We start from the raw sequence: 24,257 nt of genomic DNA on the forward strand, positions 1-24,257 counted from the left end.
TGGACGCCTTCGCTTCGAGGGTCGCTACATTGGTCAATGGGATTCGCGCGCTGGACGAGAAGCTCGAGGAGATCTCGATCGTAAGGCGTTTCCTACGCGCGGCGCCGCCGCGTTACTTGCCCGTTGTTTCGGCGATCGAGCAGTGCGTCGATCTCAAGACTCTCACGATGGACGATTTGGTCGGACGGTTCAAGGCGCATGATGAGAGGATGAAGATCACCTACGGCGGCGAAGCAAAAGTGGAGGAGCACGTGATGCTTACGCGCGCCCAGTGGCAGGCAATGGCGGCAAGAGAGAAGAGGAGCGATGGAGCATCAAGCAGCGGTGGTTATCAAGAAGCCTCCCGCCCGGCGAAGAAGTCGGATGAGAAGCCAAAGAAGCCAAAGAAGAAGTTCGATAAAAAGAATCTTCGCTGCCATAAGTGCAACCAGCTCGGTCACTTCAAATCGGAGTGTCGCAACTCTCCGGAGAAGAAGGCTCTCTTGGCGAAGGAAGGAGATGATGCGCCAATGATGTTGATGCTCGAAGTATGCGAGCTGATGGACAACGTTGGATCAACTCCGCAGGTGCCGGCTAGGGAGATCGTCACGCTCGAGGAAGACAAGGTTTTCCTTCATGACAAGGCGAGGATGAGGACAGCGAGGCATGTCTGGTACCTCGACACAGGCGCACGCAACCACATGACCGGCGGCAAGGCTCAGTTTTCTGAGCTAGACCTCTCGGTGGGAGGAACGGTTCGGTTCGGCGATGGATCGACCGTTGGGATAGCAGGGCGAGGTACTATCCTGTTTGAGTTGAAGAACGGCGGTCACAAGGTACTCACAGATGTGTACTATATCCCCAAGTTGAAGAGCAACATCAACAGTCTTGGTCAGCTCGCGGAGCGTGGATGCAAAATCGTGATCGAGGACGAGTTCTTATGGGGGTATGATCGTCAAAGGCAACTCATTATGAAGGTGGAGAGGGCGAGGAATCGACTCTACATCCTCAATCTGGATCGTGTGGATCCGGTATGCTTGATGTCAAGCATGGAAGACTCGGTGTGGAGGTGGCACGCGCGCTACGGGCATCTTAATTTCCAGGCTCTACGACAACTTGGACAGAAGGAGATGGTACGTGGCTTACCGTGTGTTGATCATGTTGAGCAGGTGTGCGACGGTTGTCTCATTGGGAAACAAAGGCGAGCCCCGTTTCCAAGGGAGGGACAATATCGAGCAAGCAAGGTTCTTGAGTTGGTGCATGGAGACCTATGCGGACCAATCACGCCGGCGACCCCCGCCGGGAACAAGTACTTTTTGCTCATCGTCGACGACTTCAGTAGATACATGTGGGTTGTGTTGCTGAAGAGTAAGGATCAAGCTTTGCAAGCGTTCAGGATTGTGAAGATGGCAGCCGAGGTGGAGTCCGAGGCAAAGTTGAAGGCCCTCCGTACCGATCGGGGTGGGGAGTTCAAATCCAATGAATTCAAGGCGTTTTGTGAAGCTCATGGGATCCAGCGGTACCTTACCGCGCCATATTCACCGCAGCAAAACGGTGTTGTGGAGAGAAGGAACCAAACCGTGGTGGCCATGGCACGTAGCATGATGAAAAGCAAAGGCGTGCGGGCCAGGTTTTGGGGCGAGGTGGTCACGTCTATCTACTGAACAGGGCACCAACTAAGAGCGTGGTTGGTATGACTCCGTACGAAGCATGGTACGGACGCAAGCCCTCGGTTGATCATCTTCGCACTTTCAGGTGCGTGGCGCATGTGAAGACGGTAGCCGGGCATACTAGCAAGTTGGCGGATCGAAGTACTCCAATGGTCATGATCGGCTATGAAGCCGGTTCGAAGGCGTATCGCGCGTACAATCCAGTGAATAAACAGTTGGTGGTGACACGCGACGTCGTCTTTGAGGAGGAGAAATCATGAAATTGGGGCTCCGCGAAACCGGTATAGTCGATCTCAGATGAGATATTTACTGTGGTTTATAGTGATTCACATGTAGATGATCAAGAAACAGCGTCGCGGGGCGTTACGGATTCAGGCGCTGGTTCTGGTTCAGAAGATGGAGGTCCGGGCGCGAGCAGCAGCAGCGCTACGTCTGATGGTGCTAGCGATCGGAACAGCACGCGGAACGGCAGCGAGTCGAGCGCTCGCTCGACCGAGCCGCCAGGAAGCTCTCCGTACAGGAGTCCTGGAGCGAGCAGCAGCTCAGGGAACTTGGCGCGCGGCCCAGACTGGGAAGAGCCAGGGAGGCCGGATGAAGAACCAGGCACGCCACGAGGTGGCTTTAATGCTTCACCCAGCAGGCCAGCTAGCCCAGCTGGGCGTGGTGCTGTTCCATCACCAGGACATGGATGGGAATCACAGGGTGGCTCTGATCGTCCTGTTTCCCCGCGAGCTACTGAAGATTCAGCAGATACTGATGCTGAAAAAAGTACTACGTCAGCCTCCGCGTCTCCTCCAAGTGCACAGGAAGAAAGGAGACGTCCGCCTACTCCGGAAAAATTCCGAAGCGTATTGGAGTTCTATCCGCCGGAGACCTTTGGCACAACGCGTGCGCGAGGGAGAGGACAAGGTCGGTGTTTACTCACCGAGGAGCCGACGAAGTTCGAGGACGCAAACACGGAGGAGTGTTGGCGTCATGCTATGGATGAGGAGTTGGTGTCGATCCGTGACAACAATACATGGAAGCTTGTCGATCTACCCAACGGCCAAAAAGCCATAGGGCTCAAGTGGGTGTACAAGATCAAGAAGGATGCCGAAGGGAATTTGGTGAAACACAAAGCAAGGCTAGTGGCCAAGGGCTACGTGCAAGAGCAAGGTGTGGATTTCGAAGAAGTGTTCGCTCCCGTTGCAAGGATGGAATCGGTGAGATTAATTATCGCTCTCGCGGCTCAAGAATCTTGGAAATTGCATCACATGGATGTGAAATCCGCGTTTTTGAATGGGGAGTTGGAAGAAGAAGTCTATGTGAGGCAACCACCGGGATACGTCAAGCGAGGAGAGGAACACAAGGTATTGAAGCTACACAAGGCGTTGTACGGGCTACGGCAGGCCCCTCGGGCGTGGAACATCAAGCTTGATCGTACATTGATCTCTCTCAGATTCGAGAAGAGCCCACTGGAGCATGCTATGTATAAGCGAGGTGAAGGAAGGGATCGTCTACTAGTTGGCATCTATGTCGACGACCTATTGATAACCGGAGCGGATGAGGAGGAGATTGCTAAGTTCAAGCTACAGATGAAGGAGTTATTCAAGATGAGTGATCTAGGCTTGTTGACCTACTATCTCGGGATCGAGGTGCAACAAAAGCTGGGCGAGATCACACTATGCCAGGAGGCATATGCGAAGAGAATACTCGAGAATTGTGGCATGGAAGATTGCAATCCAACTCAAGTTCCAATGGAACCTCGGCTTAAACTAAGCAAGAAGAGCGAAGCACCCGCGGTTGATGCAACGGAGTATAGGAGTGTGGTCGGAAGTTTGAGGTATCTCGTGAACAAGACCGGACTTGGCCTATTCCGTTGGCATTGTGAGTCGCTACATGGAAGCACCCACAACAGAACATTGGGCAGCGGTGAAGCATATACTCAGGTACATCAAAGGGACAACTGACTATGGTATTGTCTATTTGAAGGAGAAGGGGAAGGTGAAGATACTTGGCTATAGTGACAGCGACATGGCAGGCGATGTTGACGACCGTAAGAGTACCTCGGGCGTGGCATATTTCCTTGGAAATAGCATCGTAAGTTGGCTATCACAAAAGCAAAAGGTAGTTGCATTATCTTCCTGTGAAGCTGAGTATATAGCAGCTGCAACCGCGGCGTGTCAAGGTGTGTGGCTAGGGAGGCTACTCGGTGACCTCAAGGAGGAGGAAGCGGAAAGGGTGGTGCTCAATGTTGACAACAAGTCTACAATCTCTTTGTGCAAGAATCCGGTGCACCATGACAGGAGTAAGCACATTGATACGCGGTATCACTACATACGGGAGTGTGTAGAGGAGAGCAAGATTGAAGTCAACTATGTTCGCACCGATGATCAGCTTGCAGATATTCTGACCAAGTCTTTGGATCGACTGAAGTTCTTGGAGATGCGACGAAGGATCGGCGTCCAAGCTGTGAAGACCGGCACATCGTGCTTAGGAGGGTGATTGTTAGCGATAATCACTCCGTCGCCGACACGGCGACGTGTGCCGCACGTATACGAGTAGTGTACGTGTTCCGTTCTGATCTAGGAGTTGTGCCCCGAGTCGGTTAGCTAGTCTAGGTACTATATAATCTATGTAATAGCTAGGCTTGTAACATCACATCGAGAATCAATACAAAGAAAACAACAGGCTCGATACGGGCCTGTGGCGATACATTGTTTTTCCGTGTGCGTGAGTTGTGCTAGCTCAAAGATCGATCAAGTCATCAAGGAGCTAGCTGGTTGAGCACGTGCGTGGATTGCTGTTGTTTGCATATAGCTTGGCTTGTTTGCTGTGCGTGTGCAGGTTACGTCTCGCCGGATCGTCTTCGTCTACGTCGGAAGTACACGGCGTTTTGGGCTGGGTCAACACTCAAGACATATTTCTCAAAAGTTTTTTTTTTTTCCTTGTGGTAGTATCACCACAATAAAGATAATCAACAGAGGATACTATCACCCACTCTCTCTCTCTCCCCCCCCCCCCCCCATAATACCCCAAACAACAAGATGATTCATATCCTTATTCTGATCATAGAAATAACATAGAGGATTCCCAGACCAATTTCTTTTCTTCAAGTTATTCGTAGTCAACACTGAATTTTGCATCAATTTCCATAAGAAAAAAATTATATTAAGACGAATTTTGGATTTCCAAATCCATTTATTGTTTGGATCATATAAACTTCTCTCAAAATGTTGATACATGGATTTTGTTGTAAACACCCCTTTTCTATTAAGTGACCAAGAAATAATATCTTTATCCACAGAAATAGGAAACTTTCTAGCTCCTTCTAGAATGTATTTCCACTGATTCGTAAGTTCAAACTTTAGTCTTCTTCTTAACATGAGAGTATGACGAGTTAATTCATGAACAAACATAATACCATCAATAATATATTTTTCTTAATAGAAGCATTTTGTTGAACGCTGAAAAGCTTATCAGCATAAGGATATACTCCATAGTACCATCGATAAGGTTTTAGTAATCAGCTTGTAGATACATGGAGACAAATGGAGCAAAATTGTTGGATTTTATTAGCATCATTCAACTTAGGCAACACTCCATAGTTTAATCTCTGCACATCTAACTGTCCAAGATGGAACCTATCAAACATATGCATCACATTTTAATCTTTGACTAATTTGTACATGATCCGAAAATTTCACAACTTTAAACTGGTTTTCTCGCAACACCAGCACAGATTGTAAAAAAGAGAACTGCAAACAAAAGTCTATCCGATAGTGCTGCAAAATGCTATAAAACCCAAGGGTCAGCCTCGAAGAACCGATACATTGCAGCAGCCTCTATTGTAGCCTCTGTTGTGGAGTGGAGTCAGAAGTGTGAGTCACGCATGTCAGCAGCCTCTGTTGTAGCTCCATGATGCTGGTTCACATCGACACCATTCCTCGAAGAACAGATATATTGCCCATTGAAGATCGGCAACCTCCAGTCCTTGGCGACGGCAATGAAATCCAGCCATTTATGCAATGACGTGGCCCAAAGCTTGCCACCATCATGGTAGATGAAACTTAAGAGGTGGATAAGGAGCACAAGGCCTGACACAGTGCCACTGATGAGGAACAACCCACCGAAGCTGTTGAAGCCAAGGCTGGACGAGTCGATGTTGCGGCTCTTGCTCTGAGAAGCTCCCGGGTCACCGAACCATTTCTTCTCTATTCGTTCCATCTCCTCCTGTACTTCAGGAAAAAAGATGGCCTGTGATACGTCGTTTACCATTGGTGACCCTATAGGGAAAGCCTGTAATTACATGTAACAAAAGTCAAAGCATGATCATTCTATACTACTACGTTAGAATAAATCTTTCATGCGACGCATCAGCTGTTTGGACAACAAAAACAGAGATTGTGACATTTCTGTAGCCAAGCGCGCACAGGCGGAGGCTTTTGGAGAGGTTCCAAAAATCAAGGGCAAAGGAAAAGCCAATGAAGAAGTCATGAATGATATGATGCAACATTATCTGCAGATGTACAAGAAGCAACACACGCCTCAGGCGATAGAGGCGATGCGCGCCTTAGTACAGGTCAATGCTTGAACACTTTTGTTGTGAGGGTGCACATCGGTGCGCTGCCAGTGGCGAGAGTACTTGTGTGTTTCCGGTGTTTGTCTGTGTTGGATATAAGGTGTGGCCTCTATTCTTAGGTCTAGGGGCTCTTGTATCCAGCACAGATGATGTGCCGTGAGTCGTGTGTGGTTTTTTGCTGGTTTCCATGAATTAACCGTGCAATATACGGTTTGTGGGTCCGATTTTCCTATTAACTGGACAAATTTTCCTCTTCCATAATGCAAAGGCTGAGCTTCTGCCGTTCACCGTAAAAAAAAAAGAATAAATCTTTAACCTAGGAAAGGAACTTACAAACCCAAAGCCTCCCAACTTGTAGGTCGGGCCAACCATGGTGTAACCTTCACGGTACTTTGAAAGGAAGACCTTTAGGTAAGGGATTTCATCAAATATTGCAGATACCCCTCCATTGCCAGATCCCCTCTGTAGGGCGTCAGCATACTCCTCCACGGTGTTATAGCCCAGTAAAATTTCCTGGCGGAAGCCCATTCCCTCAAGCCAGTATGCTACAGTGGAGCCCTTCTGATACCCCACGTAATCACCACTTCTTAGGAGATCTTGCACACTATTCACTGTCGGCTGGAGCCGCTGGACTGTCAACACGGACGTTAAGTTCGCCGTGTAGCTTGATGTTAGAATAAGCACGACAAATACCCATATGATAACCATGAACCTTGACAGGTTGCTCTGTAGCTTCTCCTCTGAAATTAACATGATTTACTTTAGGTTACCATTGACCAATCCTTTTTGTGAACCTTCAATACTAGAAAAGGAAAATGAAACTGTAGTGAACAATGATGGGATGCATACTTTGGGAGAAGACGAGAGTTGAGAAAGCAAAGTAGAAGACAGTGCCAAACTGCTGCGAAGGTGTGCCATAGAATTCAGGGTTGATTCGGTGCTCAATAACCCACACAACAAAACCAGTAAAGCAGAAGAAGCCAAGGCTGGCGATCCAGAGGGTAGTTGTCAGTGGCTGCAGGAATATCCACATGCCCACATCCGTTTCTTTCTTCATTACCACTACCATTGATAATCCCGTGTCAGTGAAGGGCATCGTGAAGGACACCTTATTCATCCTGCTCATTGTGATGGTCGTATCACCGACCATGCCATCAGCTTTCTGCAATTGTAACCACGAGTTATTTTTTCATATATCGCTTAGTATTTCCCTCATATCTACAATTATCAAATCCATACAAACCTTTTCACGCACGAGGCTAAGAAGACTGTCATAACTGCTTGAGCTATCAATAACTGGCACATAATGGTAGGCCACTGGATAGGGCAAGTTCTTCATGAGCATGTCAAAAATATCAATACAGTAGCCTCTGACAGTAAAACTGTTGGCTGCACGGCTGTAGGAGACCTCAACAAGCTGGTTAAAACCCTGCTTTTCAGGCACGATGATACGAAGAGGCGATCTATTCGATGACACATCCCACCCTTTTGGAGTAGTGGCTAGATGACCTGGCCAGAGTATTTGTTTCAGCCCTTTCGCCCCGCTGGTTTTCAAGTTCTTGATGATCCTAGACTCAGGTGTCCAGAAACCGACCGTCCTTGCACCTTTATCAACAATGTTAATAATCTCATACGACGATAGCTGAAGGTGCCCATTTACCAGCATGAACCTCCCAGCCATGCCATCAAATGTTGTGTTGAGCATAGCGCCCAGAAGTGTTCTCCCAGGTGTTGAGCTGGATACTCTGGCAATATGTACTGCTTTGGCAAGAGCCCATGCCGTGTCGTAAGCCCAGAGCAGCTGCGTGCTTGGGTTGTGTACATCGTTAATGCCTGGATTTTCCAATCTAAACCTTGCATTGAACCTTGCAGTGAAGTTCATGACATGAGCTGTTGCCTCCACATAAGGCCGGAGGGTGACGACCCCCTGCATATGATCAATCTTGTCAGGACTGAGGCTATCCACGACAGTGCCAATACTGGAAGTGGCTATCCAGATATACCCATCAGACATCATGCCAGCGACAGTCGCCTGGTAGAAGACGCGAGCAGCTAAATCCGGGAGCATATGCACAATGAACACTCTTGTGGGCGTCTCCTTGATATTGTAGAGTATTTGATTGAGGTAGTCCCCAGTCATACCAACCGGCAAAGCTATACTATCCATGAGATGTAAATTGTAACCCTGAAGAGCGAAAAAGAGTGCCGGGAGGATGTGAGCTCCATATGGTGAGTCTTCATACAGCACGGTAGCAGTGCGCCATGTGAACATATCAAGGATTGCAGCAATTGCCGCAACCTGAAAGGACTCATCAGGTGCAGTGTGCAGAAAGAAGGGCATCGATGATGCAGAGATTGGTGACAGGGAGAGTATAGGAGTATGCGTGTGATTCCCAAGGTAGGCGACAAACTCGGATTCAGCTGAAGTTTGAGGCCCAATGATGGCTTGTGTTCTATGTTTTCTGATCAGCTCATCAGCTGCAAGCAAATGCATATCACACAAATTAGTTGAGCCAATATTGACTGAATCAGAGATGCACCAAAAGTTGCCACCATGAAGCATGCCTAGTATGTAGTATCTGCAGTAAGTCACATAGCATTCTGGTTGAGAGCATACGATGGCTTTAGACTAGTCACAATGGGAAGTATCATACACTAGTATCATATACTACATGATACTAGTTTGTGACAATGCATAGTATCATAAAATTGTATCATACTTATGTCATATTTAATGTTTTGTAGAATCTCAATGCAAATGTGTGTACATGATGTATTTTTTATGAAGTTTTCTAGGTTTATGTGTCATGATACGGTATCATATTATGATACTACTCTCATCTCTCACCTCATTAATTGATATGACACATCAGATTTTTGCCAACATGACATCTATGATACTACTTATGATACTCCCATTGGGCTAGTCTTAGCTGTCCTATGAGCATTCTGGTCTACACAACCCAATCATATACTATAAGTTCACAGACTTTCCTTTATAAAACTGGAAGCTGATGTTTTTCAACGTAATTATCATAAAAGAGCTCTGTTTTAGAGAACAAAAGAAGTACACAGCCCACTGAGTTCATTTAATTTCACTGGGCACGCTGATTAAGAAGTTACAGTTATAGTATTATCTAGGAAGCTCCAGAATGAGAACTTGGAGCTTTGAGTGCCACGGCGAAAAAGAAACATCAAATGTTGCTGGAGAATGGATGAGCTGCCCCAATTCTATTATCCTTTCTGCATGTGAAACTCTATTGTTCTGCTGTGATATAGTCTAAATTTTGTGCCGCCCAGCACTATTCTCCTTTCTGAAAATTTTGAGCTTGCGTCCTGTAAACTGCAAGCTGTATAAATCTACAACTTCCAAACATCAAACATGTTCTTAACAATGCTGATTCAATCTACAGCTGCTCTAAAAACAAGAAAGCACATGCATCATCACAACAACCAACCAACACTGACACACATAGATGTCAAATCTTAATGTTAAACACATTGATTTCCATGTGGAGAAACATTTGAGATTCATCCATATGTTATACTCCGCTTAAAAATAAGATTATTACTAAAACAATGATGGAGAGATGAAAACGAACCTAAACAAGGAATACCAAGAAGATATCCTGACGACCTTGAGGAAGGGATGGGTGGCTGTCGCTCCCCGGTAGCATCACCGCGACATTGCGGCTGACCTTGATGCTCACCATGGGCAAAACCGAGAAGCTTGGCGAAACCAATCGCCTTGGGATTTGGATCATCGCCGCACAAGAACACCAATAGCAATCCGTACTCTCACCCCAAGATTTTTCCCCGGCCACCATACATTTTGGTGATTTAGGAAACGAAAACCTAAACCTCAACCAAAAGAGTCAGGGTGCGTTTGGTTTGTGCCCAAGATTGCCCTACCAAAATTTTGGTTGAACTATTCCTTGCCCACAAGTTGGTAAGTACTGGCTAAAAAATAAACTAGAGTTGGTAGTGGAGTACTGGCAAGCCAAATAAGTTGGCAACCATCCAAACAAGGACCAATCTTTTGGCCACGCCCAAATAATTGGTAAGGTATGTTTTGGTTGCAATCCAAACACACCCTCAGATCCGCCAATCAAGTTCCAGGCACAGCTCCCATTCTCAGACCGGAATTGGAGAGGTGCAGGAGAAAGCTCCAAAAAAATGGGCAATTTTTTTTTTTCTATGAAGTACTTACAAAAGTTCAGATTTGGTCCCTTCATATATCAATCCTAAGCTCTTTCATGTTTTTCTCACATACGAGCCCATAGTGTACGCATCTATATTAAAAAGATACTACATATAAAATAATTACAGTTGGTATTTACAGGTATATGTGATTTTTTTTGCTGTCTTCAGAAAAATACATGATTATATTGTGAAAGAAGAAACAATTTGAAGATCTCTGAAACTTTGCTTGTTTTCTTTTAGAATTTATTTTTAATTGCTAGATATAGCTCATGTATCTCTTTCCTATACTATTTACTAGTGTAAATATATATGGTATTAATTGTCATAAAATAAACGTACAAAACAATACAAATACATGGAGTATACAGCTACCTTCAGCACCTCTAAGACGGGATCGAAAATTTTATTAGTGGAACAAGATCAGGTACGTGCCTCGTGCTTCTGTATTACTAGATCTGAGCCACCAACGAGGAAGATACTTACGATGTGTTTGGTAGGTCATGTGAATCTGGAAAGGAAAATTAGATCCACACCGTTAAAAGATCCAAACTTTAGAAAAATACAACTGAAAGTTTTTACGATGGAAAAATGCCACTCAAATCTTGTTCCGTTATTGCTTCTGCCACCACCATGAAGTGCACGAATCGATCAGATTGACTAACGCAGGTTACCTGAACTAAACTCAACACACGCATACGCATCAGTCAGACAACACGCATCAGCCAGACCACACCCAGGCCAAGCCGAACAACACCAGGCAGCGAGCCTCCCCGAGGTCGCGCCCTCTGCCGGCGACGCGCCTCCCGGCGACGGCGGCTCCTCCTCGAGCGCTCGTCCATGGTACACGCGCTCTTCATCCCTTTTCCCTCTGGATCCCTTTCCTTCTCGTGCTCTTGATTAGGGTCTGAACCCTAGCTTTTGGTGATTATGCAGTGCTGGGACAAGGGGTCGTGAATTTGAGCGGGGATGGATGCTGCTGAAGTTTCAGATGGGTAATCTCTTCTGAATCTCTCTATATTTCTCCAATCTGTATATATTTTGCTTGTATTTGTGTGTGACACATGCTGCGTGAAGAGAAAAGGAGGTCCTCATGTTTTTTTTTTATCTCTCCTTGTGTCTCTGTATTTCATATTGCAAGATTGATCCAAAATTTTCATCTAGAATAGAGATCATTGTCAACTCCTACTTTAGTATTATAGATGGCAAAAAGGTGTACAATAACCTGGGTTGTTGATTCTGAAGAGTATACTGTCAATGATCTAGAGAAGGATATTGCTCCGTACTTCACATGGGCCAGCAACCAAAAGGCAGTTTTTTGGGTTGTTGATTCAAGGAAAACAATGACATTTGGGCATGATTCATGAGCAACCTAAAGATAGTAGTTGGCACTCCACCAGGCTTGACGATCCACACTGATGCTTTTAAGGGATTATCATATGGTGTGAAGAAAGTTTTCGAAGCTGATGTAGAGCACCGTGAGTGTTTTAGACACCTAATGGCTAATTTTCGGAAGAAGTTCAAGGGTGAGGTGCTAAAGTATATGTGGCCTTGTGCATGGGCATGTACATCCCACACGCATGACACATTGGTGGACAAAATTGCAACTGATTGTCCTAAAGCAATTCCCTTTTTAGATAAGCATCACAATCTAATATGAAGTAGATCCAAATTCTCCAAAGTCTGCAAAGTTGATTATGTGAACAACAACATATCAGAATGCTTAAACAATTGGATTAAGGATTACAAAGACCTTCCCGTTGATCATTTGATGGACAAAATTAGGGTCATGAACTTGGAGAAGATGTACACAAGGAGAGAGATAGCCAATAGACTTGAAGGCCTAATCCTCCCAAGTGTGTTGCACGATTTGAACATGAAGAGCCGAGGGTTGTACTATGATATCCAGAGAAGTGGTCCTATGGCAGCCGAAATATCAGGAACAACAAAAGAATGTAAGACTTGGCGGTATGCAGTTGACCATGAGAAAAGAGAATGTGGTTGTGGACAATGGGAGGTTTCCGGAAAACCATGCCCTCATGCTATATACCTAATTGGCAAAGTTAGACAACTAAAGACCGATGACTTTGTGCATGACTACTATTCGGTTGAGAGGTTTAAGATGGCTTATCAATTTCAGATCAATCCAATGAATGATAGGTCTGGATTGCCAAAGGTTGATGTTGGTTTTGAGATGATTCCTCCACCACTACAAAGGGCTACTGGTAGGCCAAGGAAACAAAGAATTAAGGCTAGTGGAGAGCCTGGAAAAAGATGACCATATCAATGCAAAAGGTGCTATTAGTTTGGACATATAGAGAAGGGGTGCAATGCTACTCAAGCTGAATTAGAACAAGAGCTACCACCTCCTCGTCCAAAGAAAGCAAAAAAGTCAAGGTACTCTACTATTCTTTTTTTCTTACTTGTGCTGCAATTTTCCTTCCCTAACCCACTGCCTCATAGGAAAACTAAATCGGAAGATGTTGAAGCCTCCACAATAGTTGTTGAACCCTCTCCAATGCCTCATTCAAGCCTAGGTGTAACAACTAGAAGGATGGCTTCTCTTTCTCCAACTAGCCCAGGTGTAGCTACTAGAAGGATGGCTGCAATCTCACCAGGAGGAATCAGTCGTAGGATCATCATTGAGTAGATAAATTAGGTGTCTTAGGCTCTTATTATTATGAACAAGGTGTAGTACTAAGGATGGATTTGTTATGGCTTTTGCTGTGAACTCCGCTTTTGCCGTGAACTCCATTTTGTATTGGTACATCTGCAAGTGTGCTAGCTTGTTATGAATTCTAATATGTACTGAAGTTGTGTTCTCTGTTGTTGAAAGTGTTCACTTATATGCTGAAATTTTTGGCTGAATGAAGTGATGTATACCATCTTGTATTGTTGAATTCGTGCTAAAAATTTATTTCAGATTTCATGTTATATGCTTCCACAATCAGAGCAAGATTTGAGTGGCATTTTTCCATCTCAAAAACTTTCAGTGGTATTTTTCTAAAGTTTGGATCTTTTAATGGTATGGATCTAATTTTCCCAATCTGGAATGTCTATCCTTCCTTATATATGCTGATCCTAGCTAAGCTAAGCTGGATTACCTCATCTTCGGTGAGAATATATAACACAAGAATTGATAAATGATAAAATCAGATTGATTACACAATCTTGTTGTGACTTTAGCAGTAATATAATATTGGAGAAAAGTTGAGAATAGATCTAGTTAGCCATACCTGATTGGTATACTCAAATATTTTATTATATATGTATTTCACAAATAGGTCCATATTTCTTGTAAAAAGACCTTGAACAGAGAAGAAGAAAAGTAATCGGGTCCCTGCGCTCATGGTGGTCAGTGGTGTTCATGAAGGAGCTGATCACCGGCGTGCGACGAGGAGTTGGGCGGAGACGTGCGTCGAGCAGCTGGGCGGCAGCCATGGGATGAACTAGGTGGCGACCAGAAGAGATAGGTCTCGAGGTGGGGGTGTAGGTGGGATATGAGGACAACGGATGATTATGTCTGCAGGTGGGAGACGAGGTCAAGGGAAGGTGTGTGAGACCAGAGCGGGCGGCTGCAGTTGGGAGACAAGGGGTGGACGGCGTTGAAGGTTAGCCCGGACATCAAGGCCAATGAGATCCTTCAACGGAAAAAGGAAAAAAAACAATCAGATCCATGGCGGTGCGAGGAGACAACACTTGGTTGTTGCCGTTGAGGCTCTAGGTGTCGATCACGGTGGCACGAATAGGCGGCCGCAGCGGCGCACCGTGGCAGCGGTGGGAGGTCGTCTAGTGCTGGAGAGTACATAGAGACAAGTTCTAGTGGAGAATGGTTGGTTGGAAACATGCGGGAGGGTGACCTTAGGGACCGTACAATGCAAGGGAAGTCATGGCTTTTCTTACACCGCCACATCAGCTAGAGAAGACAATAGATATAAGCATTTTCTCTTATAGCCATCTCTAGTAATTGATATTAATAATAAATTTTGGTTGGAAATTTTGTTGTTAAGGGAAGACATATGTGATAAAATGGTGAAAATAGTCTTCCCTTATTTCCTAAGAGATGATCCCTTAGCCAAGGAAAGACAACCTTCTCTCTCTTTATTCCCTCACCTCCGACTAAGCAAAAAATCTAACGTGTCATCTCTAAGGGAAGACTGATATCACCCCATTGTACGTGCCCTTAGCGGGCTTGGAACCAGCAACGGTGAACTTTTTGGGGTCAGCGGCGGGAGAAATTTCAGAGGGGAGTCCATGCCGAGGTGGGTAGACCTGAGGGTCATTTTTCATATGAGGTGGACATAGCCTAGACACCAAACACGGGCTACCAATTAGGGGTGTAAACGTATAGGATAGTTTCAGCACCGAAACCGGCACTGAATTCATTTTAAGGTATTCATATCCGATTTTAAAGAATTCGGTGGATAAGGATATCCGATTTCGAACTTGTGCTCCGAATACGGTATATGATATAGTATAGAAAATAGAGGATATGAATCATCCAAAATTTAATTAAGATAATCCAAAGGTTTTTAACCGGATGATTTTGAGTCAAAAGCTACGACCAATCTTACAATGGTAGTAGATATTGAGTTACTAAACTCGTTTAGCGAGGATGTTTAGCTCTAAATTCCTATGAATGCTTGAGTTTTGGTGGATTATGTTTCTTTTTTTTAACTACAGAAGACTAAAAGTTTAAATCTCTCTTAAGATGTTCAATAACTATAACTATCTACCGATGAGATCATATATTCGACTAGTTTTGTTTGCGGTCTGAGTCCGCTCTATTTCCGATTCGAATCCGCAATCCGATATATCCGCTTTCGAATCCGAAACCGATCAATATCCGTTTCGATCTGAATCCGAGAAAAATATGTGGTAAAGGATATGGTACGAACAAATCCGATCCGATCCAATCTATTTACACCCCACCAGAACAAGAAAAAGTTTGTTGAGTTTAGAATATACGAGCTTACCCAACCAACCAAACACACCCTTGACACAACTCGTCGCATACCTGAAGTTATAATAGTTGCCCCTCCCAAGTTTATATGAAGGGACACTACCACTGCTGCAAACAGCCTAAGCGTTAGATGACGACGACTCCTGAACAATCCACAAAATCTGATAAAGAACTGGTGGATTGAACCCTCCACAAGCTCTCGTTTGAACTGGACCGAACAACATTGGAGCGAGGGCAGAGCAGTGAGGACTTCCCCATCCTCGCCAGGCCAACCTAACCTACATAGATTTATGACCTTCTCCTGGCCTGTTGGCGTGGAGCCAAAATCCGTCTCATCTCCGAAAGCAACGAAGGCCTCCTACCCGGGCAAACCGGTAAGCACACAGGTTTGGGAGGGCATGCTTCCAAGGACTCTCCTGACGGATAGGGTTTGTGGACGAGAAGGATACTCTTTGGTGGGAGTTTGAGGTGTGGGGGACATATAGTCCGTTGATCGTTTGGTGGGAATGGGAGTTGAGGAGTGACTGGGAAGGGGAATTAAGATAGTAAACTCCCTTCGATTTCTTCCCTGGGGTGACCAGGTAATTCGATCGGGGATAGGGAATTAGACGGAAAAAATCGTTTCATTTGTTTGATGGCCTACCAAGTGTGTATGGCGCTGATGCTACATGACTGGGATCTAGTCGATCAAGACAAACCGTGGAGTCTGAATAATACTCAACACGCTCTGCGAGCACCTTGCATTTGTCGTCATGGAAAGCCACGCAAGAACTCCCTCTTTCTCATCTATGCCAGAGCTCCTCTTGCTGCTACGGGGTCTTCGTCAATTGCCGTGGGCGCCCATGCCGTCAAGTCCGGCTGCTACAAGAGCACCGTCGTGTACGGCCACGACGCCTTGGTGAATATCCGCAAGCCCTACGCTGATGAGTAGCGTGGCTTCCTGCCGGTGGTGTGTGGGCGCAGGTTCGCCCGACATCGACCTGATACGACTCGTCGAACTGCTTTTCACGGCTAGAGCTAGCAACGTTGCAAAGCTGTATTGCGTACTACGTAGCGAGGTGACTAGCAAAAATCTAAGCTTCTCTCGTTTCGACTGGCTAGCTAGCCATCGGTTGCTCCTGTCAAGGCAGAGATACTTGCCAACGACAGAGAGGACGCAACATCTAAAGCCACGAACCTCTAATTCCTATCCATAATTCCCAGGAGTCACCAAACGTGGGATTGGGATTAATAGTCTAATTCCCTAAGCTAGTCCCCAAGCAAATTCCCCGCTCCAAACTCCCACTCCCATTCTCCATAGTTGCCAAACACGCTGTAGGTTTAGTATATAGGTTTAGTGCATATATAATAGGGCGAAGTATATCGAACGTTTAAAGTGGTCGTGCGTGTCTGTTTGCTCTAGACCGTGGATACGAAAATGGTTGTTTTTAACCTTGTGTCCGTTTGCTCCTGAGGTGCCCAGCGGGCCGACACAAAAATATTTTTACCTATTTTTTCACTTTTTCATTTAACAATAGATAGAAACATTACACAAACTACTACATTGGAACATGATTTAAAAATTACAAAATAAGAAAACCTAACTAGTGTTACACTCGCGGTTTCATTCTTTCGCTGTCAAGAAAAAACAATCTCAGACATCAGTCGCCCAAACTAGAAAAAATAGTTGGCTTCTATGTGCCTATGTTTAGATATGCAGGAAGAACATCCAGAAAACTACACTAGTGGCTTCAATTGGCCAGTGGTCATCTTCGCTGTAAAGAAAGAACACTCGAACAACACTAGCTGTCGGTGTCCTCGTCGAACTCGTCCGTGTGGTAGTGAATCCAGCAGGATGTCTTGTCAAACACCTTAACGATCATCTCGTCATCGCCTTCGTAGAGGACGGTGAGCAGGCAGCCGGCCTCAAGGTTGTGGGCGCGTGCGAACTTGTCCCCCGGTGTGCATGTACATCTTGCTACCCATCGAACAAGACCTCCACGGGCCACTAGCAAAAGCCGCATCTTGCCTCCCGTAGCTGCAACTCGGCCGACTCGCGGCGCCATCGACGAACTCGGCAAAATTTTCCGGCAGCCGCTTGATGGCGAGGGGATCCTCGTCGATGCAGAGGATGAACTAGAAGGAGCTTGCCTCCTGCGAAGACGGTGACGAGCGGCGGGGTGATGTTGCTCCAGCACGGCGGCCCCTGCGTCGGTGGCCGCGGCCGACCATGGATTCCCTCGCGGGTTTGTGTGTGTGCGTGTGTGTGTGTGTGTGGGGGGGGGGGGGGCTATGGTGGAGGTTGTGGTAGATAGGGTTTGTGTGTGGGGGGGGGGGCGCTACGGTGGAGATTGTGACCTATAGGGTTTGTGTGGAGGTGATGATGAGGCAGCTGAGCGCGCGCCCCTCTTTATATACGCTAGAGGCAACCGAGGAGCGCGACACACAGGACATCGCCATAACTTCGTTGGCAGAGGTGGGCGGCAACCGCTCGGCAGGTGAGGCATCACATTAACGTGGTATGCCGCGTTGCCAGTACTAGCACGCCTAAGAAGACGCATCGACACAGGTCGCCAGACGGGCCGTGGGAGAAGCGAGCGGACACTCGGCGTGACCGCGCAGCATCCGCCGAGACACATCTGAGACGCATATTTGGGTAGCGTTTGCGTCTCTGCGGACAACCCGGTCACTATGTGTCGGGCCGCTGGGTCTGGGTACACGCGCATTTTTCGACTTCGCGGCCGCAAAGGGTCGCCCTGTTGGAGATGCTCTTAGTATATTGCCATACTTCAAGGACAACCGATTTAGCAGTGTTAATTTCAGGCTTATACACATGAGCGCATCGAATTTAAAAGATCTAGACCTATCTGGGTTAAACTTGTATTATACAAAGAGCAACCTCAGTTTACCTCAAGTTGCTTAGTTGCCTAAAAAAAATGCACGGGTCTCAAGCGACATTTTAGCCAGATAAAGTTCAACATTTTCTATGATTCGCTTGCAAACATTGCTTGTTGGACGTAAAACTAAACAACCACACAAGAAAACATCTCCATCATTGAAAATGACAACGAGATAAAAAAAATAGAAAGCTTAAATCGTATAAGTAGTTTCACTCTTTTTTGCTAAATGTAATATAATTATTTATAAAAAACAAACTACGATATAGATCCATACTAGGATAGATATAACAATATATGTCTCAAACAAATATTATAGTGTATAATTACACCTAATGCACCGTGATATAGACATTATATTACGCCCATTCAAGCTATATCGAGTAAAATAGAGTGACCTAACTTAACCTCAAAGAATAACAAAACTAAATAATGCTTATATCTTTTTTTTTCTCGAGTTGACCTCAAACAAATCATGAGCCCGGATGTGTTTTTGCATCGTGGTGCTCGTGGTAACTTAGTTGGTGTAGAAAAATTACAAAATAGAATGTGCAGATTGTGTGGTCTTCTGGAGAATTTATGATTTTTACATGTGTTTATAATTCCTAAAACCTTTATGTTGTAAGATTATTTATGTTTTCCTAAATTAATGATTTTGTTTCTTTGCAGTCTTTTTGCGCTCATTGGTCTGCCGTGTGCCTAACCACTAGCACGCCGTTATCAAAATTAGTTTACTGGTTGAAGGGACCGATTTTGGTACTAGAGACGAGGGACTATGATCAGGGACTATAGTCCATCTGTCCCAAATTACACAGTGCAGTAATTTAGTCAAAATCTGAAGTTTACTGAGTTTGGTCAAATATATAGAAGGAAACATCAATAACTAAGTATAATATTGAATAACTATATGATGAAAATATATCCTCTGGATCTACTGATATTGAATTGACATTCTAGATCTTCATATAGTTGTTTATATACCTGATGACTTTTAACTATATTCGTACGCCATATCTTTCTTCACTGGAATAATAGAAGTACAAACGAGCAATGAAAATAAAATTTCTATAGTGTGCATACAGTATCGGAAACCTTAACTGCTCCATTCTTAAACCGTAACGTAAAGCCTAATTTTAACTTTCTATGTAAGTACGCTTTATTACGGCAGTATGGTTGATGGCCGCGAAAAAAAATTAAGACGCTTGTGTGTCATAAGTCAAAACCGGCCTTACCGGCTTGCGCCGCCGCGACGACCTCTCCCCGCGAGTCCCGGACGCGCAGCTCGACCCGCGTGATGCTGGAGTCAGCATGCGCCGCGTAGAAGTCGTCCAGCGCCATGGATATGCAGGTGAGGCTCCGCCTCCCCACGTCGCTCGTCAGGTCTAGCAGCACGCCCACGGTCACTTGCGCAGACAGCCGCGAGCCACCGGCGTTCGAAAGAACGAGTACAGGGAAGACCGCCACGAAGGAAGCAAGAGCGATCGTCGAGCGACCCATCATGGAGAGTTGCGGCCGCGGCCGGAAAGCTAAGCGGAAATCTCTCCGGCGCGGAATTATTGTATACGCCCGTGGAAAGCCTCGAGGGGACGATCTCGTCGAGTCAGGTTCTCTGTTGCTGTCATCACTAAAATAGACCGTCTCTTCTGCTCAACTCATCACCTCATTTCTGGGAAAAATCTCTGATTTGACTTTGAAGTTTGAAGTTTGACTCTTCGACTTGGACCTGGAAAATATTTTTCATTTGCTGGAAAGGTAAACAACCTTGTTTGATCCACCGGATTCTCATAACAAAAATAAGAGAACACAAGTTCGGTAATGCCTACTGGAGTGTATGATCGAATTTGCACCGATGCTTGTTCAATTGAACTTCATCAGTACTTCATTAGTTCACAAAAGGATGTCTTAACTTTATCAGAATAAGCATGTAGTATCTATATATGTTTTAGTGTGAGATACATGTAAATTTAGATAAAGTTGAGATGTCATCTTGTGAACGAGAGAGTATTGAACATAAAAGAGTCAATGAAAGTTTCATATAAAATAAAATGCTTAGAAATGCTTAAAATTTCTATAAGGTTCACTCACACTTAGAAAAGTTTTTTTTTTTGAAAAACACGCCGCCCATTACAATTCATTAAACTTGAAAAGGATTACGGAGATTGTTACACTTCCTCCCAAACCCACTCACCCACCACGGCACCCAGAAGTGGCACCGTACACCCTACTTAATTTGTCTTAGGCGCCCATATCCACACACACATAGGATGTTCCTGTTACTTACGCAATTTATCTTAAGGACTAAGCTTTAATATTAATTTGCCTACAAAAAGCTCTAATGTTAACCAATATTTTAAAATCCTAGTACTCATGCTCAATGGTTGTATGAGTTGGTGCAGAGGTCAAGAATTGTGCAATTCTCCCCATTTTTAAGACCGGTCTTAGATCAAACATACGAACCAAGAAACCTCTCGTCCCTAAACTCTCGGGTCACCCCTGTGCGACTCCAGAGACCCCCCGCTTCCCAGAAATCCACCTCCCCATCGCCCTGCTCACCCTGCCGCGGCTAAAGGAGGCCACCGGCAGACGGCAGCGGTGGGGTGCCCCATTTCTTTTAGTCATTTTTTGTCTCCTTTCTTTAGCTCTAGTATTCTTTTCCACCACCACTGCCATGTGCAACCGCTCTTCTTTGGCCACCGTCGTCAGGCATCGACGTCGGAGGGACGTGTCGTCTTGATGTTGCCGTCCTACACTTGGAGCCTCGCGTGCGACTGTGGTCGAGGCAGACGTTGCGCGCCTAGCGCCCCTACTTCATATCTCGACCTTGCCCACCATGGCTGCTCTTCATGGCCTGTTGCGCTGCAACATAGCCGCTCTTCGTGGCGTGCAGCTGCCAAACACAGCCGATCTTTCGTTGCGTGCTACCAGACATGGTAAGCATAGGAAATGACACATGATCCAGAGGGACTTGGATAGGCGATTTGCACAAAAATAACCCAAAAGTGAAAGAAAAGCACAGACTGACCCTCCGGCGAAACTATTTCACCCATCTAACCCTTTTGTGTGGTGCCCCTCCCACGAGCGCCACACATGCCCATGTGGTGTCCCTGCTGCCGGCGCCGCAAACCCATCCGACGTGGCCCGTCGATGCTGAGCTGGCTAGCCGATCCGACGTGGCAGGACGTGTGGCGCCGCTCTCGCCGGCGCCACACTTTGAAAGTGTGGCGCCCGTGGCAAGGGCGCCACACGTCCACTTAAGTTTGGCCGCGCGCGCCCAGCCAGCCCGACCCTTCTTCTTTCTCCTCCCTCTGTTCGTCCTCTCCACAGGAGGCGCCCGGCTCTCTCTCTCCCCCCTCTCCCCCCACCAAATCCACCACCAAATCATCAGATCTGTCCGTGGAGATCATTCCCAACTCGTTCCTTGAGGTAATCTCCTCCGTTCCCCTTCTTCTCATCCATTGATTTTGTGTATTTGGTTGAATCTAAATGTCAAACCCTAGATGTGGATTTGGTTGATTTGAGGGTGGAGATGGATTTGGTTGGATGTTAGGGTTGTTGAAGTAGGAGAAATGGTAGTGTGCTAGTTTGTATGGGTAGATTATGTTGATTATGGTAACTAATGAACACATGTGTGTATGTGTTGTTCCCATTATGCTAGGGGGATGGAAAGAATTGTTCATGTTCATCATGTGGACAAGGATGCTTACTTGAAGGGAAACATAGAGCCGGACCCGGAAGAGGTTGACTTGGTGTTTGACCTTAGCCCTAGCTTTGCGGAGGTGGTAGCTCAAGTGAGGGTTGAGTTGAATTGGAATGAGCCAAATGATGGTGTTGAGCTAGAGGGAAGGCATAATGTGGGGTTTGGAATGCACACCCGTTGGAATACAATGCGTATCAACTCCGAGCAATGTTGGTCCGTTTACAAGGAGACGGTGGCCGGGTCACAAGATAAGGCTTTGGAGTTGTTTGCAACCAAGACGGTTGATGCTCGTATCGAGCTTGATCTTAACCGGCCCTCCTCCCCCGTTCGAGAGAGGAGTCCACCACCCATGAGCCAAGAAGAAGCCACCCAATCTCCCATTGTCCAATCTCCCATTGCCCAACAACCTCCGTTGGATAATGAGTATGACGAGCATGACGATGGTGATGATGGTTTCGAGATGAATGGCAACAATGTCGGTGATTTGGATAAATATTGGACGCAAGAGGAGATGGACCACTCCATTCCTTATTCCCGATGCTATGCGTCGGACTCGGATGATGATGGACCCGAAGAGGAGGTTGACGAGGATGGCTTGACGGCTAAGGAAGCCGAAAGAGCCGAGATCTTCAAGAAGGTAACCGGACGGGATATCCGGGTACCATTGTTCCGTGATGTTAGTCTTGCGGATGGAGCCGTGGTTGATGGTGGCAAAAGTTTACTTCTTGGAGCTAGGCCAATATCCAAGAGAGATGTGGATGCTAGGACGGCTATGATCTCTAAATGGCTCACGTTTGATTCCTTCTTGGAATTGAAGATATGGTTGAAGGAGTTCTCCATTAAGCATCATCGCCCTTACATTGTTGTTCACTCGGACTTGAAGACGCGGTACACGCTAAAATGTGTGGATAAAAGGTGCCCATGGGTTGTCCGTGCAAGACCTTTCAAAAAGGGCCCTCTTGGCACATAACAAGTTGTGTAGCCACTCACATGTGCCGGGGGCCGAAGCTTGATGGCAAGGATGCGCAGCCGGACCACCGTCAACTCACATCCGAGTTCATTGCATACAAGCTCTCGGCGGAGATATCATCACTTCCTATCATGAGCATTAGGTCCGTGCAAGATACGGTCAAATCCCGGTTTGCCTACGACGTCAAGTACGGGAAGGCATGGAAGGCCAAACAAGCCGCATTTAAGATGTTGTACGGTGATTGGGAGGAAGCATACAACCGAGTCCCTAGGTTGTTGTTACCGATGGCCGCAACTAACCCGGGCATGGTGCATGTGGTGGAGCCTTCCGCAACCAAAATGACATTGCATGATGGTAAAAGAGTGAGGGTATTTCACCATGCATTTTGGTCATTCCATCAATGCACGAGGGCATTCGAACATTGTAGGCCCGTCATAGCCGTGGATGGTACCTTCTTGACCGGGCAGTACAAGGGCACACTATTGGTGGCAATAGCAAATGATGCGAGCAACCGTTTAGTACCACTGGCTTTTGCATTGGTAGAGATTGAGAACAATGATAACTGGCAATGGTTTTTCCACATATTGACGACGAGGGTCATACCACCCTCAAAGGAAGTGTGTGTCATCTCCGATCGTCATCAAGGAATTCTCAATGCGGTGGAGCTTGCAATCCCCGGGCATGCTCCCTTGCATCACCGATGGTGCATGAGGCATTTTTGTGCAAACTTCTACCGGGCATGCAAGAGCAAAGAGTTGTCTGACCTTCTTGAAGATTGTTGCCTCGCTTATTCGGAGCGCCGCTTTGCAAACCTATACAACGGCTTGCTGAAGCACAAAGACCTCAACGCGGGTGGTCAAGGGTTTCTTCATAGACACCTCATATATAACTCAAAGTGGGCGAGAGCTTATGATGAGGATGGGAGGAGATATGGCCAAATGACAAGCAACATGGCCGAGTGCTTCAACAATGTGTTGAAGGGTGTCCGTGCATTGCCCGTGACGGCAATCATTCAATACACATTCGAGAAGTTGAATGTCTATTTCCAGAACTACACCGATGAAACGGAGAAGGAAATTGCTATGAATTGCGAGTTCCCAACGAAGGTTCAAGAGTTCATGGATTTTCAGGCGAGGAAGGCCGACTCCCAAACGGCCACATGTTATGACAATGTTGACTGGGTTTACCAAGTGAATGAGCCGGGAGGCACCACACAAGGTGGTGTCCAACACGGAGGCCGGGCTTTCCGTGTGTCCCTAAAGACATGTGAATGCACATGTAGGAGGCCCTCTTTGCTTCATTTGGCTTGCTCCCACTTGCTAACAGCGACACGCACTAGAC

The 24,257-nt window shown here is 46.1% G+C and overlaps 3 protein-coding genes across 3 annotated transcripts in view; 2 read left to right on the plus strand and 1 right to left on the minus strand.

Moving 5' to 3' along the window:
• Positions 1–5,501: 5,501 nt before the first annotated feature.
• LOC124706502 (glutamate receptor 2.8-like) lies at positions 5,502–8,773 on the minus strand. Its single transcript, XM_047238164.1, has 4 exons — positions 7,454–8,773; positions 7,060–7,372; positions 6,544–6,950; positions 5,502–5,927 (listed from the first exon to the last, which is right to left on the minus strand). Exons 1-4 carry the CDS (start codon positions 8,771–8,773, stop codon positions 5,502–5,504), a joined length of 2,466 nt encoding a protein of 821 aa, XP_047094120.1.
• A 2,437-nt stretch (positions 8,774–11,210) lies between these two features.
• On the plus strand, positions 11,211–13,237 carry LOC124670749. Its single transcript, XM_047207230.1, is given in 4 exon segments — positions 11,211–11,253; positions 11,347–11,405; positions 12,196–12,807; positions 12,874–13,237. Coding segments are annotated over 3 exon segments (825 nt in total). The 5' UTR covers positions 11,211–11,253; positions 11,347–11,379; the 3' UTR covers positions 13,061–13,237.
• A 6,348-nt stretch (positions 13,238–19,585) lies between these two features.
• LOC124706506 (probable choline kinase 2) overlaps positions 19,586–24,257 on the plus strand; it is a 66,994-nt gene continuing 62,322 nt past the window's right edge. The window contains exon 1 of the mRNA XM_047238175.1: positions 19,586–19,648. Within this exon, the coding sequence (XP_047094131.1) occupies positions 19,586–19,648 (63 nt within the window). The remainder of the gene's footprint in view (positions 19,649–24,257) is intronic.

The sequence above is a fragment of the Lolium rigidum genome, chromosome 1 (assembly GCF_022539505.1).
Source record: "Lolium rigidum isolate FL_2022 chromosome 1, APGP_CSIRO_Lrig_0.1, whole genome shotgun sequence".
NCBI lineage: Eukaryota > Viridiplantae > Streptophyta > Magnoliopsida > Poales > Poaceae > Lolium > Lolium rigidum.

Bases quoted from the DNA above. Each gene is read 5' to 3' on its own strand.
- LOC124706502 (XM_047238164.1), bottom strand. From the start codon at position 8,773: ATGCTTCATGGTGGCAACTTTTGGTGCATCTCTGATTCAGTCAATATT. The intron at 6,951-7,059 runs GTATGCATCCCA...TGTTAATTTCAG, and splicing joins AACTCTCGTCTTCTCCCAAA to AGGAGAAGCTACAGAGCAAC. The intron at 5,928-6,543 runs GTAAGTTCCTTT...ATGTAATTACAG, and splicing joins AGTTGGGAGGCTTTGGGTTT to GCTTTCCCTATAGGGTCACC.